General features: G+C 38.9%; 1 protein-coding gene across 1 annotated transcript in view; it reads left to right on the forward strand.

The window, feature by feature from the left end:
• Window positions 1-378: 378 nt before the first annotated feature.
• Window positions 379-18,608, forward strand: part of grapa (GRB2 related adaptor protein a) — a 48,813-nt gene continuing 30,583 nt past the window's right edge. The window contains exons 1-3 of the mRNA XM_033971863.2: window positions 379-633; window positions 8,640-8,737; window positions 11,973-12,092. Of these exons, the coding sequence (XP_033827754.1) occupies window positions 556-633; window positions 8,640-8,737; window positions 11,973-12,092 (296 nt within the window). The 5' untranslated portion in view covers window positions 379-555. The remainder of the gene's footprint in view (window positions 634-8,639; window positions 8,738-11,972; window positions 12,093-18,608) is intronic.

Consider the following 18,608-nt stretch of genomic DNA (forward strand, 5'->3'; position numbering starts at 1 on the left):
CAACATTGTAAAACTTTTCTCACCCCAAAATCACTAGTTTGTTGGTTTATTTGTCCGTTATCTGATAAAGTCGAGTCACATGCACAAAATAACCCAATAATCTCAAATAAAAACCTTTACTTTCTCCCTCTCAACCCGTATCAATAACCCACTGCATTACAATGACACAGAGTCCAGAGGAGCACACTCCACTGCACTACATCAATTGAGCGCAGTCCTCAAAGCGCTCAAGAACATGTCCGCAGAAGCCACACAGATTGCATGAGACACATATACACACAGGAAGTGCCTCCCACTCACCCTCTCTCACTCCCCTCCGCTCGACCGTCTCTCCATCGCTCTCTCTCTCTCGCAGCATTACTCATGGCAGCGTTGCCGAGCAGCAGCCAGCCAGTCCATCCTCTGCTCTCTCTCACATCGCATCCACCAATTCTTCCCATGTTTTCCTTCCCTCAGCAGCATTTTTTTCATTTAAATCAGCTTTTCTATTGACTTGACCCCATCCCCTGCTGTGGGGGCTTCAGTGGGGTGTCCAGTCGGCTATAGGAAGTCAGCATGGAAGCAGTTGCACTTTATACGTTTCGGGCCACGGAGGGAGACGAACTTAGTTTCAACAAGGGGGACATGCTCAAGGTAAGATGTTATTACTTCAATATACACGTGTACCATTTAAAAACTATGATATACTTTTAAAAACAATATATGCAGTTGAAATATCCATGTGCCAAGGCAGAATTATTGCACATATAGGTGGAATTGTGTGGTAATATCAAAGAATTAGAGATGTTTTTAGAGATTTTAAAATGCTAAATACTATACTTTCATTCATTCATTCATTCAAAAGTACTGAGACTACAGCGTGTTGCAGTGACCCAGCAGAGTATGGGATTGTTCCACAGCTTTTTGCATACTTTTTAGGATTGTATTTGCTAATATATCTCTAAGGAAGTTTTGCTAATCTGGACAGTAATGAAGTTTTTGACGTTCAGTCCCCAGAGCTTGTTTTTATCTTAAAATGAAAATGTTACGACCTAGAATTTTCACGTCATTGTCGTTTCTTTTTAGTCCTAATTATTACATTTGTGTCCTGGTTTAGTCTTAATTCATTTTGATAAACATTTTAAGGTGATACAGACATGCACGACACATAAAATTGGGATAAAACAGGGATTAAAACTGCGGACAAGACCAGGACTATGGGTTAAAACCTGGACCAAACAAGGACAAGCACAGTTTAATATTAATTGAACAACCTGCTACGTTGAAGTATATTCAAACCCGGTATTGTGTTTCTTCTCATATCAAACCTAATACCTCTTTGTAATCTCCAGGAAGCACAAAATCGGAACAGGCCACCTTCTTGGCATGGCCTATAGCCGTGTAATGTGGCCGAACTGAAACATGTACGGTTATGCAGCTTCCTGTTTTGTCTTTTTCAACCGATCTACAAAGACAGTTGCTTCTGAGAGAGACATAGTAAATATAGCTCGGAAATAACACGCACAGCTGGGTGACTGTTCTGGTAGAAAATTGTATCTCCAAGAATTCACGAAAACGACTTCTGATGTAGGCCTAGACCAGCTGTTAATTGTTAGCTGTGTTATGTGCTCTTGAGTTCACTGTTGGGGGTCTATTCAAGTACAAGTTTTCTCACTATAACTACTATAAAAGTTCAAATATGAGACATTGGTTTTGTAATATTGGCAAGCGGTCACATGATTTTTGTTTCAGAACTTCATGTCAAGACATATACACGATAATTGGTGGTTTGCAGCTTCTCGAATGTGATTACTTATTGTGTTTATTGTACTTTGCCATGAAATATCCAAAAAGTAAAATTCAGAAATGTTGAACCTGATTATTTCTACCATCAGCAAGACCATAGACCTCCATATATTACAACAAAAAGTACATTTTATCAACATTTCTTTGATAAAATGATGACTATCTGTATTAAAGAAGACCTACTATGCATGTGTCTGATATACATTTATAATCTATGACACCCGTGGATTATTATGTTATCATTTGCACATTTTAAGTCGCAATATTGATCTAAAACGACCTAATAAAAGAAACAAGCTCGCTGTCTTCAACGTTAGAAAACTGTGGTGCTCAATGGGAGCTGACGTCGCCGTAAACGTCATCACAACAAAGAGTCTTGAAGTTGTCGGTCGCGTCGATGCACGGCTGCAGATCTCTCTAACAAATAGTGGATTTTTAACAAAATTTGTACCAAAATGACTATGTGACGCTGCTGAATCCTTGAGAAAATTACATCGGAGAACAAAGTTAGAACAGAGCAGTGGACTTATGCCGGTGGCGGTGGAAATGGAGTTGATCAGACAAGTTGCGTCTTGAAAATAAGCGATTAAAGATTGTTCAAACATCCACAAATCACTCCAAATACATCCTCGGGTGAGTAAATGGAGAGAGAAAACAATTATAACATGATTAAATGCTCTGAAAAGTCGATTTCGCTCCGATCGATTTTGCATAATAGGTCTGCTTTAAATAATTTAGGCCTATAAAATATTGTGACGTCATCTGAAACCCAGCAATACTTACAATAAAAGTTTCTGAAAATGTTTGGTACGTCTGCGTTTCATCTCATGGTTGCAGTTGAGGGGGCTGAACAACCAATTTGACTAAACGGGACAAGAAGCTCAGTGAGTTCACCAACCAGAAACTCAAAGGATCGACTCCTGCTCTGACTAAACTGACTTTCATTGTGATTGGCAGCCTCACCTCTGTCAGTCTACCCCTGAAAATAAATAATGTGATGAAACATATTACTACAAATTATTACAATCATACTACAAGTCGTTTTTGGCCAAATGTAGCAGTTTGACTCATTCTACTCTCTAGACTCTGCTGTATCTCACATTGGCTCAGTTTTTGGCCAATCGGAAACATTTTTGCAGCCAAAAAACACAAACGGCCGCAGTCATCTTACTCACAATACTTTATTTTTGTGTTTTTTAATTGACTGTTGAGTTCAAAGATATTACGCTATGACGGCAACGATATGTAGCTTGACGATACGTTGATATTACATGTTCATAGGAGCCAAGGAAATCATGAAGAAAATGGATCTTACAGGTGAAAAATATTCTAAATTTCGTCACATTTTCTATCAAACCCTGAAGAAATTCTCAGCTTTTGTGATATATTTTTAATCTGACAATAGCTGCACTAAATTTTCACTTTCTTTAGAGATATATATCGCATAAGCAGCTCTCGAGGTCTGCATCAAACTAGAAACCACTTTAATATCCAATAGTGAGGAAGTGCGCGTTGCCATGCTAGTTGTTAGCTTCACTGTCATGACAAAACTTCACTTTCGTCAAAAAAGGTGGCAAAAAGTGCTAATAACTCCTCATTGTGATTAATAAGAGTAATAATTTTGGACCACTGCAAACTGTTTCAAATGAAATTGTTTTGTTTTCATGTTTTTAAGACGTTTTAAACATCAGGTGCAGCTCTTTTCATTCCTCTGCATTTGTACTTGTGAATCGGTTCATCTAACAAGGTTTACCTCAGTTTCCTATGACTCACCCAGCAGATAATTGCATGTCTTCTTATACCCAACACATTCTATATATATATACACCGGTATTTCTCACATGTTTCTTGCCTTGTGTTCGCCTCCTACCGCGGGTCCACAGGTCAAACGCTGGTGAGGCTGATAAATTATTCCTCACATTAGCATCCATGCAGAAACCGCTCACTGCACTTCAGCTCTTTTCAATTTCAAACAATTTCTCAACCGCCTTCTTTGCTATTCACCCAGTGCTTGATCAATGCCTATTGTCGTGCATCTTTTTGCTCTTTTTTTAAAAATGTGGCACCGGGATCTGTAAGGTCGAGTAGAGCGTGGGCTAATGCTAAATATAGCTGCTTCGGTACTGTCTCATGCAGTCTGCTTTTAAAAGTTAGAACAGTCTATCGAGTCAGTGACAAACTCTGCAGGATAATGTTTTTTTGGTTATTTTAGTTATGAAATATAGGCCTATAGTGTCTTGGGGTCCACAAAATTGACATAATCTTGTGTTTTCCTGTGTTGTAATGTAAAAAAAACATACTTTATATTGATTAATGATGCACCATTCCCTTTTTTTCCATCCCAACGCCGATATTGGTACTTGAGTTTAATGATCTGCCTAGACGCAAAATTATCCAATACCAGTGCAGGGACCGAAAATTGTATTTATTTTCTTATAATAAAATGAATTCAGTCGTGTTATGCAAATGGGTTTTATCCTGCAGAAAAAGACAGAAAAGCTCTGCATAAATAAACGTTCAATTTGAGATACCCTGGTGAGAAAATCATCCAGTCTTATTACATCAGCCAAATCAGATATTGGTTGAAACGTCATCTTGGAACTGAAACCTGATCCAACTAATTTGCCGATATCCCACAGTAGTATCAGTATCGGTATCGGTATGTCCCTACTGTTGATGCTCATTTGCACAAGTTTAAGTGCATCAATTTCCATCCATTTTTTTTCCATTTATCGAGGGTCGCGGGGGCAGCAGTCTCTAAGCAGCGACTCCCGGACTTCCCTCACCCCAGACACGTCCTCCAGCTCCTCCAGTGGGACCCCCAAGGCGTTCCCAGGCCAGCCGAGAGACACAGTCCCTACGGCGTGTCCTGGGTCTTCCCCGGGGCCTCCTCCTGGTGAGACATGTCCGGAACAAGTCCCTAGGGAGGCGTCCAGAACAGATGCCAAGCCACCTCAACTGCTCCTCTCGATGCGTAGGAGAAGCGGCTCTACTCCGAGCTCCTCCCGTGTGACCGAGATCATCCTGTCTCTAAGGGAGGGACCAGCAACCCTGCAGAGGAAACTCATTTTGACCACTTGTAACTGCTAACTTGTCCTTTTGGTCCGTACCCAAAGCTCATGACCATAGGTGAGGGCAGGGATGTAGATTGACCTTTAAATCGAGAGCTTTGCCTTTCGACTCACCTCCTTCTTTACCACAACGGCATCACTGCACCGATCCAACTGTCAATCTCACGCTCCATCCTTCCCTCACTCCTGAACGAGACCCCGAGATACTAGAACTCCTCCACTTGAGAAAGTTTAAGTATCTTGCGTATTTCCCCCTTCTCCAGACCTCACAATCTGCAAAGCTCCTCCGTGTTTCTGAAACTTTCACTGGACGTGATCTGATCATGTCATTTCTCTCATTGTTTTCACTGCGCAGCTTAAGAACTGTGACGCCAACTAGCTACCATGGTTCTTCGCTTGATACAAATCTTAATAAGGTCCGTCAGTTTTGATACTTACAATATTTAAAGTTGTACTACAGATTACACCAAGGGCACGGTGTCTGAACATGCGTAATATGGAGATGAAAGTAGAAACGCAGGAAACAGTCAAACAATTAACAGCTGACGAACTTCCATTGCATTTTTCTAACTTTTCTTCCGACTCGATGATGACTAAGAGGTGCAAAAGTCATTAATATTCATTTCATTCACACCAATCTCTGAGCAAGACAAACAAAGAAATCGCAGGAGATGATTTGTTCCAAGGAAAGTGGAAGGTGAATGATTCTTGAACGGACTTTGGTGCTTAGGCTAAAGCAGAAAGGTGGAAAGGTCAGTGATGCAAAGAAAGACGAGTATGATGGATCTGACGGATGGAAAATATCGCTCAAAAAAGCCTAGAGTGGTGGTGTAGAAGGCGATGGAGAGGGTGCGGAGGGGGATGGTTCTGCTCCTGCCGTGAAGAATGGGTGGGAAATGGTAAACAAGTGAGGGAAAGAGAGTGCATTTATATGTCTTTAGGTGACTCAATGAAAGATAGAAAAAGTACTAAAGAAATGCTTCATCTGTTGATACTGAACAAAAATAAATAAATCTAAAATCGGAGATGTTTTTGTTTAGCCTCCAATGTTCCGCTGTATCGCATTAAGCAAATCTGATTCAATCTTATTTAACTACAAGCGTCTTTAAAGCTTAAAAATACCATGTTGAAAAAAAAAAGATTCTTACAGTGTGTGGGGTTTCTTCTCCACAGAGCTGACATGTAAGTTGACCTTGTGCTGTCACCTGCTTATCTCCATAGACAGACATATTTAATGCCATACTGTGGAATATGTTTCAAGTGAGACAAGCAGGTGACAGACACTGCATCATAAACGTCACATACTGCACTTATCTTTATCTGTGAAATTGCAGACAAAGTGAAACTATGGAGCGATTCTTTATTGTGAAATCAGAACCAAGACATTTGCCCTACTAGTTTGCAGAAGTTAAAACTGCGATGTCAGATGTCCGCCAAGTTTCCAAACTTTGTATAGCAATGTCAAATGTTGACAAATGTTTCATTACTTTCAGTTGCCATTGACTGACTACCCATATTTTACCGAACAGTGATTGATAGACTACATTCTCCATAGTAATAGATTTATAAGGCCCAGAGTAAAAGCAGCTGGTGCATGAAATGAAGCATGTGGTGCTTTGGTGGAGTCGAACGGAAGCACTTTTGTCAGACAGGCTTTCTCGGCATAAACTCAGTGTTGCTGTTACTTTACTGGTCGCAGTGAGATAGATGCAGTTGGTATATGTTTAGGCAAACTCATAAGACAACCATAGTATTTATGGACGAGAAATAGTGATTACTAATAATGATGCAAACAAATATAATAAGTTCACTTTTAAGTGTGTCACAGAGGAGAAGTTAATATATCTTAACTCTTGTGCCTAGCTGAAAATGGGACAGGGAGTGCACTGGGAGTGTTTTATACAAATTGTGTATTTAAGATTTAATAAACTGCTTTAATATATATATATATATATATATATATATATATATATATATATATATATATATATATATATATATATATATATATATATATATATATATATATATATATATATATATATATATATATATATATATATATATATATATATATATATATTGTTGCATTGTGCTCCATAGACTCCCATTTAAAATGTCTATATAAACAAACCCCTTTCATTTAAAAAACTAAAAAAAAACCTTAGCCTTTTATTTTATGTTTTCCTGTTGAAAACGACATACAATTATGTAAAATCTAAGATTATTTGATTCTTTCACCAAATTACCACACTGTCCATGAGCCTTTAAATCCATAGCTCTATTATTGTTATACTGGCATTTACTTTAACTCCATAAAATGAAAAGAAATGTGACTTTTCCTGATCTCCTTGTTACTGGCTCAGACACATGAACAATCTGTTGGAAGATTAAGCTTGTTGCATTTTTTTAATTGTATTTTTTTTGTATACTGTTTAAACACAAATGCTTTGCCCAGTGCTGATTTCTCCCATAGTCTTTATAAATGCACAGTTTCATCTCCAACACAATTTATGGATAAAACTACTTTTTTTTCTTTTAATGCACATTTTCTAGCAGCAGATTTACTGAGTAATTTCTAAAATTGTACTAAATTATGATATTTTTAATCTCTCCCTAAATGTTTTTGCATGATTTTGAGCAGCACAGTTTCACAAACATTTTCTGTGCCCTACATTTCCCCACAAACCCCAAACCATGTCGATTTGTACAGGCCACACTCCAAACTGTGCATTTCATAACAAATGTCACTGTGTTTATTACTTTTCTTGTTACAGTGGCCAGATTTTTTTTTTTTTTTTTTTTTTTTTTTTTTTTAGGTGAAAGTTTAAATTTTGTCTCATCTTTTTCACAAAGCACTTTTGCTTCCCTCTATTATACTATTTGAAACTATGTAAATCATCATAATGTGGGATAAAACATAACATTTGAAGCCTTAACTTTAAAATAAATGCTCTTTATGATCATGAAAGTCAATTGATGCACAAATTTCCAAAACACGTTCAGTGTATATAACTTTTAACGTCGCCAGAATTGATCCAATCGGGATAAAATTCAGATATGTCCAAAAACATGATTCATAGAACAACCACAGTCAAAGATATTACTATTACTGCACTTTCAGATACACATATTTATATATAAGGACACGTGAGCCTTAGCTATTATAGAAGCTAGGAAGTTGGCCAATAAGTAACTAACTATAGAGTCATTTTTGTGTAGTGTTGAGGATTGTCGTTATAAGTGGCACAGCTGCAAAATGGTTAACCCCATAGCAAGAAGGTCCCTGGTTCAACTCTCGGACAGTGTCTAATCTGCCTGTGCAGCTTTCATGTTCTTCCTGTGTTTGGGTGGGTTTTCTCAGCACAATAGTCTAATCCTCCATGAATCTGAAGTTCTGTGAAATTGTTTTGTAACCATAAATGTGCCTGTTTTGCTAGCTCCCACATCCAATAGTGACATTTGGACGAGCTATCTGGGTTAATGTGGATCAGGCGTCATCGGATTTGCTGGCAATTGTGTGTGTAATCACAGAGGACTTTATGTGGCCTTTACAACTTGGCAGTAATCCCCTGCTTGTTGAAATCTCTATGACTTGAGGACCTCCGTGAGCAGAAAGAAGGATGAAAAACCAGTGTAGCGGATAATGGAAGATGAGCAGCTTGGCGCGGAGATAGATATACAGTCAGAGTGTGCCCTTTCGCTCGATGAATGGCGATGGCCTCTGTCTATGTCATTAGGAGTCATATTTCATTCTGTTGTGTCTCTCTCTCTCTCCCCCAGATCACCAACATGGAAGATGACCCAAACTGGTACACCGCCGAGCTGCACAACCGAAAGGGCTTTGTGCCAAAAAACTACATCAATCTACGACCGCATGCGTAAGTATAGATCTGCCAAGTTTTTAGAAATATCAGACGTCTCTCAGTCTAGGGGTTGGTGATATGACACAAAAATATCCTAATTTTCCATTGAGCCAGATTACAATGTCGATTTTATCACGATTTGCATTTGTCTATGACTTTAAGAAGTAAATAAAGTCTTCTGAAAGGTCACACTTAACTGCGATTGGTTAAATCCAGCTGTCGCTCACTCAGAACCAGGGCCGGTCCAGACTATAATCAGACTGAGCAGCTGCTTTGGGTCCCTAGGCCAGCAGGGGGCCCCCAAGAGCCCATACATTTATATTGAAAATCATATAATATATCAAGTTTTATTGGACACAGGGCTTGTGTGTTTACAGCAGCCTAAATATACCTCTGAAACAATTACATTTGTTTTATATCTATAGTCGCAAAATATCTGCTGCTGCTACGTTTGTTTTTGAGTCGGGCAGAGGTGAGGGCAGCTCTGTGTTTACACCAGAGCAAGGACCTGACATAATGTAAATGTAAGAAACTGGAACACATTAAAATCCACCAGAAATGAGGAAAAAATGTCTGGAATTTAAAAAAACCTTGATCCCCCTTATATGTTTGTGTTCTGTTCTTGTGACTGTGGTAGTTTTTGTGACATTCTGGATGTTTTCAGTCTGATGTTGTTCAGATAAACACAAAAACAACTGGTCAAAGTGATGAGAGCAGAGTCAGAATGTTGTCAAATGTGAATCACCAATAGTTGAACCAGGATCTGCTGTGGGGGGCCCCAGAGACAAATTCAGCTTAGGGCCCTCTGAAACTTAGCACCGGCCCTGCTCAGAACCTCACCAATAAGAGAAATGAGTTTAGAAAAGCATTTATGTTTGAGCAGACCGCTGGGTTTATACTGACCGTTCTATTCCGTAACCATTGCTGCTTTTCAAGATGCATCGTGGGAATATTTTAGCGCACTACCCTTTCAACCACTGGACATCAGACACCATTAAAAACGACGTGACCTCTGTTTAGTGCCCAACGTAGAGACGAGCGAGGACATTCAAACAGCCATTTTTGCAGACACAGTGACTTTATATTATACTATCCATTCACTCCTCACTCTCAATTTATGAAACAACAGCTGCCATGGGGCTAACTAACAGAAAAGTGGCTGCCGTTCTGTCACAGCCGCTTTAATAAAGACTGAAATATGACGAACATTATTGCATAAGCTTGTTGTTGGCGTCTTATTACGTATAAAACTTGCTACTCCTGTAATTAAAATTCCACAAAACATGTTCTGAAATGCATCTTGTATTAGCTCAGAGGTTCGTATTTCGGCGTGTTTTGAAATGCTAATCTTTAAAATGCGCACTGCCGACTGAAACTTGAATTGAAAATCTTGAAAATCTTGCATTATCAGATATGGATTTCAATATGTCTTCAAATACAAAATGTTCTCACACGTCGTTCGTCTACGTAATCCGCCCGGCCTTGGTGCTCGGGGGATCTTTAGTTCGTTACACTCTGGACATCTGCACTCTGGCATTAGGCTTCTACCCCATAGGGACGTACACTCACTCGCTTACGTAATGCCATACAATAAAGCCATATGTGTGTATGAGTGTTACGTGTGATTTTAGCTGGTGCACCCCACGTCTCTCTCAGATGCTTATTTACACCAGCTGGGTTCTACTTTCCCCCCTACTGTGATGAACACCAATCTGGCAACGCGTTATTAGTGTGTCATTATGGTGAGGTAATAAAAAGTAACGGGGGTAAGGATTGTCCTGAACGTGTAGTTGTACTTGAGGTAGTTGTAGACCCGAGGGAGATGACCTATGTGTGCGCTCTGCTGGGACAAGATGTTTTGTGTTAAATCTGCACATGTCTGATGATAGAGTGATGAAAATGAACAGTCTGCCAGCTAGATAAATGGAAGAGATAATATAATATACACTGCCCGGCCAAAAAAAAAGTCTCCACCTGGATTTAAATAAGAAAATAAGTACGAGGCTCCTGCAGTTGGTCCGGTCTAGGTTCAGCAACAGTCTGCATGAATATACTGAATGACCAGGTTATTCCATCAATGGATTTTTGGGCGTATTCCAAGACGACAATGCCGGGATTCATCGGGCTCAAATTGTGACAGAGTGGATCAAGAGCATGAGACGTCATTTTCACACATGGATCGTCCACCACAGAGTCCAGACCTTAACCCGATTGAGAATCTTTGGGATGAGCTGGAGAAGCTTTGAGCAGCGTCAGACTCGACCAGCATCAATGCAACATCTTGGTGAAGAATTAATGTGACACCAGATGGAAATAAATCTTGTGACGTTGCAGAAGCGAAATCGAAACAATGCCAAACAAAGCTAAAGGCGTAACAACCGAAAATTTGAGTGTGTGACCTTTTTTTTTTATCCAGGCAGTGTATGTGCAGTGTATCTAATATGACATGACTGTATAAGTAAGTTAATGTAGTTAAGTGATTCATAAAAAAGATTATGAAGATTATGAATTAGAAGGTTTTTTAACGGTTGTCAACTGTTCATTGTTGTTGATGTTTTTGCGCAACCTCAGTTAGTTGTGGATCATTTATTCTTTTGCAACTAGCCAACCGTATTGTGACTACTCGCTAATATGGAGGAAGTGTCCTGCTCCGGGACACGACAAAGTTTGAACCAGCAGTCCCTTGTTAATGTACGAATGTTTAACCCACTGTGCCACTGTTACCAAAGTACCTGATATCAGAATATTTCTACAACCCTACAGCACTGCAGCTACTGTTTGGCTAAAGCTGCTCATTACTCCATCTAGTGTTCAAATCTGTTTACGCTTTACTCTGAAAAGTTGACAATCTGTTCTACGTGTGTTCAAAATAATGCACAATCCAACAAAATACACAACTGCTCTGATAACATCTCTTTTTATACAGTATTTTTAAGCTGTTACAGAGTCCAATTTGATCAAAAACAGCTTTACTTACACAGACAAACCAACCAAACAAACAAACGTCTTAGCTGCAGCAAGAATAATTAGCCAAAGATGAAACTATGACATTACTTTAGCGTCTGTACTATCATCAAAACTCTTCTGCGCACACATTAAGAAGCGTACCTAAAAACGTACCCAATAACGCACCTACTTTACATACCATTTCGTTTCATGTTTTGTTTTGTCAGCATGTGTGCGTTTTGAACTTTATCTGCACCTCACCAGCAGTAATCTTCTCCCTGTCTTCTCTGTCCCGTACCCCCAGCTGGTTCGCCGGGCGGATATCTCGTGGAGTAGCAGAAAGCCGGCTCAGACACCGGGAGTGCGGAGCCTTTTTGGTCCGGGAAAGCGAAAGTGCCCCTGGGGAATTTTCCATGTCTGTCAGGTACGATAATCACTCACGCAATGAATTTACCTTTGAAAAATGGGGAAAGAGTTGTATGCGCTATGATATATCTATTTATTTTGTGGTTAAATGTTATCATTTTTCGCTTTTGTTTCGTGAGGGGAAACAAGCTCATGGTTAGCCTGCTCATGACTCCATCTAGTGGCAAGAAATGACATGTGCTCCATTCATAACCTTATCGAACGCCGAACAACGTTTAGGAGAGCTATATATTTGTCAAAGTGAAAAAAATACCTCGATGTGTACAGCTTCTTGCAGCGTAAACCCATAAAATATCATAGAACACATTTTTTATGCAATCTGTACTATTAATTGTTTATATAGTAACGATAAAAAACGTCAAAACTGTCTGCATAGTTGAGCTTCAGATCCTTATTTAATTTAATTTAAGTTACAGAAACAAAAACTATTATAAAGCCTTTTTGCATGTTTTTTCCGCGTTAAACTTAACCTATACGCCTTCCAATTAGACCAGGGGGGTCAAACTCAATTTCACCGAGGGCCACATCAGCAAAATGCATCTCAAATTTGCAAAGATATAAAAAATATGTCTGTGTAACTCCTGATAAACTGACATTTTAAGATACAGTATTTAGATCATACATTTAAATTTACCTTGTCGCAGGCCGCATAAAATGACACGACGGGCCGCATTTGGTCCCCGGGCCTTGAGTTTGATACATGTGAATTAGACCTACATTTTCGAGCGAGGACTGTTTAACACAAAGATTAGCCTATTGTACATGTTTTGAGTTGATTGCAAAGTTCGCACAGAAAAGTCCTACAACTCAAGAGCCAAACTAGGGACTTTATCGCAGCGAGCCGTAAGTTCGACTCAATTTTTCCTTTCGCGTTCACCTTTTTACCCGCACCACTTTGATCTCTCTATTCCTTCTTTTACTACCATGTCATCCTGCCTTGTTTTCCTCCGAGGCCATTAAACTTTGATGCCACCTCATCTAACGCAATCTATTTCAATTAGCACGGCCCCATCCATACGCTAACTGTACGCACAAATGAACACGTCTCCGCTCGTGTTTTCTGGCTGCCTTGTTTCTCTTCATTAATAATTGTGTGCGTTTGTGTGCGTGTGTGCGTGCTGACGGAGTAGGTAAGGTGTGAAGAGGAAGGGAGGAGAGATGGATGAAAGAAAAGGAAAAAAGATGGAAGAAGAAGGAGGAAAAGGAGGGGGGAAAGTGGGCAGCCCCGTGGCACATTGTAAGCTAATCCTGTCTAGCGCGACGCGGCATGTGGGGAAGCTAACGGGGGCCAATTGGTTGTGTTGTTGTGGGGAGTCTACAGCTGAGGCCCGCTGTTGTGTGGTTTGGGAGTTAAAACAATTGCTCGGGGTGATTGAAAGTTGTAAATGTGCTCTCGCCGCCTGGAAAAGTGAACTAAGCCCAATATGGCGCGATGGCGGCGGCGGCTTGGCTGGTAGAAACAAGCTGGGAATGACAAGCTACATGGCTCATAATGCAGAAACTATTGCCATATGGTGACAATATGTGTGTTGTACGTGAAAACTTATGATGAATAACTATTAAGGACCAAACAAATCTATTTAAAACTTTGTGAAACCACTGCATGCAATTAGAATAATCAGTACAACAGGGGAAAAGTTCATTGTGCATTTACTTTCCTAACAAAACAATCAATTTTGGGAACAAAAAGTGGCAGAGTGGTCTCTTGTCGGGGTTACGTTCTAAAAATAACCCGCAATAGGTGAAATCCGCGAAGTATCAGCTTTATTTTTTACAATTGTTATATAAGTTTTGCAGCTGTAAAACCCCTCACCACACACTTTAAACACTTTTCTCACACAGGCGTTAACATTTTCTCACGTTTCTCGCTTGTTTCATTGATTAATAGTGAGAAAATAACTTCAACTGGACTCAGACGTAAAAAGAGAGTTACATAATTTTAATTCACAGCTTTGCAAAATCCTTTTTTTTACAGAAATAATCAAAAATAAACAATACTACGGTAAGAAAACCATTTGGCTCCGTCTTTATGCGGCGCCTCAACTCAAGCGTGTGCTCTTTTCCTCGTGCGTGCCGTCGCTCTTAAAGTGACGGTAACATATTTACGTAAAACTTAAATAATAACAGTTCTAAGATGATTGATGCAATAAAATAAATGCAGCTCATGTATTTAAATCAAATATTGAACCACGTTATAGCGTTACGACTCTAAACTAATCGTGTAGTGTGCGATTTCAAATAAATGCTGCAAAAAATCATTATAATACATCAAAATAAATATAATCAGGCCTTGGTTGAGATTTTGAACCACTAATTAGACGAATGCTGGTTTCATTTCTGCTACTGGTGATGCAAATTGTAATTGTGTCCTTGAGTAAAGCAATTCACTACTTGGCTGTATCAATTTGTCCGTGGTAGTCGGTAGAGTTTGGTACATGGTGTGTTTATGCGCTTAACTGATAACCTCCTAAAAAAAATCGTAATATTCGAATATAAATCCCAAAATGAAAACACCTCTCCCTTCTATTTGAACTTTTTTCTACTGTAAAAACTGCCACAAGACGACGGACTCCAACAGGATTTTCTAACAGATGCTGCCTAATTCTCATTTCTGGCTAGTGGGTAAAAGAGCCATGGCAAAAGAAAAGTAGGTTGGGTGAAGTTGGACGGGAAAACGGCGTGTCCTGTGCTAAATACATACATTTGCCAAAAAGAGGATGGGGATTTTTGATGCTCATTTCTCCATTGGCTCTGCGCGTCCGTCTCTCTGCCTGTTGGACGGGTGTCTGCCGAACTGGGTCAGGTGTTTGTAGTTTGTGAGTGGTCCATGGTGGCTCTCGCATCTCGACGGTCTTGGCGAAGTCCAGTTCTTGACGTCACCGTGGCGTTTAATCTCAGCATAACCTTCCCCCCCTCCTCTGGCGTCAAAGGGAGAGAGTTTGTTTGGGGAAAATGATAGTGAAAGTGGGAGAAGGAGAGTTTAAGGACAGGGGGACAGGGGGGACAGGGGGACAGGGGGACAGGGGGTGCTCTGGGACAGATTTCCACATATTGATCAAAGACTTTTTTCACTTTTTGTTGGCTAAAGTCTGTTAACCCTTTGCCCAATCACCTTCCAAGCAGCAGTTTCATAAGTTTAAATGCACTCTCTCTCCTCTCATTCATGATCCTTATACCCACTCTGCCTCATCTCCACCCCAGCAGCAACACCACCAGCCTCCTCAGCCATCTATCTGTCTAAATCAGACTATGAAAAATGTATTTATTTAGTTTATTTGTTTATTTGAATGGGACGGTGCGCATTAATTAATATGAACCCATGTAAAAGTGCCAGATTTAGCCATAAAAGCTCATTTCCATCTGTCCCATGGCATATTTATATAAGATTTTTAACTTTGTACACCTCACTTTACCTGGGATCCATGCACTTCATCAATACTTTATGGAGATGTGAGTCTGGTCTGGTGAATCTTTCTGTTTTCAATTGGGCATGATTGACAGGTGGATTAGCCAATCAGAGACAGGCATGGTCCATCTGTATTGGAAATAGTAAAGGAAATAAAAATTCACAGGGATTTGACAAACATCTTTTTTTTACTGACATTCAATCTAGACTAAAAATGTTCAAATGGTAACCGCAGAGTGTTCAAAATGAGACTGGAATAAAAAACAGAATTCCATATTAGTTTTCATAAATCACTACAGGGGCTGGTTTAAAGCAGCGAGGCAAACATGGTAGATGGAGGAGCTCGCACATATACATATAACACTATAAATTAACATAGCTCCCCCATAGCTCCTCCAACCAAGAATGTCCGGGGCCGCCTCTGGACAGAAATAATAGCAATCTGTATAAAAAACACAGAAAAATGGCAGTCTGGATTTGCAAAGGCTATACCAGACTTGGATTTGGACTTGGATTTATATCATAGGGTATTTTCAACAAAAATAACAGTGTAATATTTGGAAAGGCCATTTTTTCCCACATTAATTACGTTAAAGAGGTTGTACACTATAATTTCCATGTAATAAAGTAAAATGAACATATGTGTGGTGAGCTTATAAAATCATCACTGTGAATTATTTGGATGCATTTGGAAAGTGGGGAATATATTTGGACTTTTGCCAACAAATTATGTAAAAATTAGGTACTTTGTCTTACATTTTTTCCCCTGACCAGGCTGTTTTTGTTTACTTTTTTCTTATTTTTCTTATCTTACTTTTAAAAATATTACCATGAAGTTACAATTGCTCATGGATTTTAAAACACTTCTGCAAGATACTGTAAAACCAATACTCTAAAAGTGTGTATTTTTGAAAAGGTTAGAAAGATGGTTCTATTTTTAGAGACTGGTCACTTTTAATGAGGCAAACTGCTAGAAAAGAGCCAGGCCTAATTGGAACTGGAAAAGCAGCATTGCCCACATGCAGGGTGCAAGGGCTGCTGAATCATTTGGGATCGTTTTTTTTGAAAGATGATCATTTAAAAAAAACAAAAAAAAAAAAACATTCGCTCTCGAGTCCAGTAAAAATGCCCCGATGGGTTTTTTAGCAGATTATTTTTGGAAAAGCGAAGAAAAATGTTGTCTTCCTGGACTTTTATAGAGAAGAAGTTGAGAAATCCATTTTGCTTAGTTGGTCTTTGCCAGTTCCCTTTGACTCAGCAGCCGACGTACTCGAGCCACAGTCTGTCCGCCAGTGATTTTCTATGGTTTAATGCGGGGCTATTTTTAAAACACTACCTGCAGTCGGAATATTTTTAAGGCTAGGGTTGGACTCGCTGTGCTTTTTTATGATAATGTTCGCAAAATGGCACAGTGATTTTCAAAAATAGAACGTCATCCTCGATTCTTCCCAGTATCTGTGCACACAATAAAGCCCCTATATTCTGCTAAAAAACTGACTTTTTTTGTGCGTTTTTGATGACAAAAACACACCAGGAGTTGTGTTATATTAGATAGTTTATTTTTCTTTCTCTACAAAGTTCAAAACTGTTGATGCCATCTGGTAATCCAAAAGTGCTCCTCTTTGTTTTTTGTTTTTAAAGCCTCCATCAGACTAATTTCATTGCTCAGATTGTTTGCATTTTTTTCCCATCCCGCCCACTTTTCTCTAAATCTCTCTCTGTTATCATTTGCAGTTATAAAAGTTACAGTTTGGTGACATTTTTCCCTCCTTTTAAACCAAACATTTCCCACCTATTTTCCCCCGAAACTCCCTTTTGATGAGCATAGACAGAGGTGGAAGAAAATAAGAGAAAAATACAATAATATAATAAAAAAACAACAACAAAACAATAAAATAATATAATAATAATTCCAAGATAAATAATTGCCATTGTCAGTGAACACAGCTCACAAACTAAGAACTTACGTCGGTGATAAAGTGCAACATAAAACACTGAATAAAGACAATAAGGGCAGGCACAAAGTTAAAAATGATATGCTTAAAAGTAAAATAAAATACTTAGAGGTAGAAAATATATACAACAACATCAGAACAACAGAACATCAGAACAACAGAACAACAACATCAGAACAACAACAACATCAGAACAACAGAACAACAACAACATCAGAACATCAGAACAAGAACATCAGAACAACAGAACATCAGGACAACAGAACAACAACAACATCAGAACAACAACAACATCAGAACAACAGAACATCAGAACAACAGAACAACAGATCATCAGAACAACAACATCAGAACAACAGAACAACAACAACATCAGAACAACAACATCAGAACAACAACAACAACATCAGAGCAACAGAACATCAGAACAACAACATCAGAACAACAGAACATCAGAACAACAACAACATCAGAACAAGAACATCAGAACAACATCAGAACAACAGAACATCAGAACAACAGAACATCAGAACAACAGAACATCAGAACAACAACAACATCAGAACATCAGAACAACAACATCAGAACAGAACAACAACAACAACAACATCAGAACAACAACAAAATCAGAACAACAGAACATCAGAACAACAGAACATCAGTGCAAACATGACTTATTACGGTGACTGATATTATAAAGTGTCCAGTTTAGTGCAGATATTATAAAGTTTCAATGGTATAAGTGAGAGCAACAGCAGAGTCTTATGACTACTATGACTACTACTACTACTACTACTACTAATACTACTACTACTACTAACTATACTATAACTATACTACTCCTCCTACTACTACTCCTACTACTAACTATACTATAACTACACTCCTACTACTCCTACTCCTACTAACTATACTTCTACTACTCCTACTTCTACTACTACTACTACAACTCCTCCTTCTACTACTACTACTACTACTACTACTAATAATAATAATAAAAAAATAAAAATAATAATAATAACAACAATATAAATATACACAATCATTCATATCTATTGAGAGGAGAAAATAGTAGTAGCAACAGAACAACAACAACAACAACATTATTATCATTACGACTAATGCCATCATCACCATTGAATATTATTATTGC

This window comes from Periophthalmus magnuspinnatus, chromosome 8 (genome assembly GCF_009829125.3).
Source record: "Periophthalmus magnuspinnatus isolate fPerMag1 chromosome 8, fPerMag1.2.pri, whole genome shotgun sequence".
In the NCBI taxonomy this organism is placed as follows: Eukaryota; Metazoa; Chordata; class Actinopteri; order Gobiiformes; family Gobiidae; genus Periophthalmus; species Periophthalmus magnuspinnatus.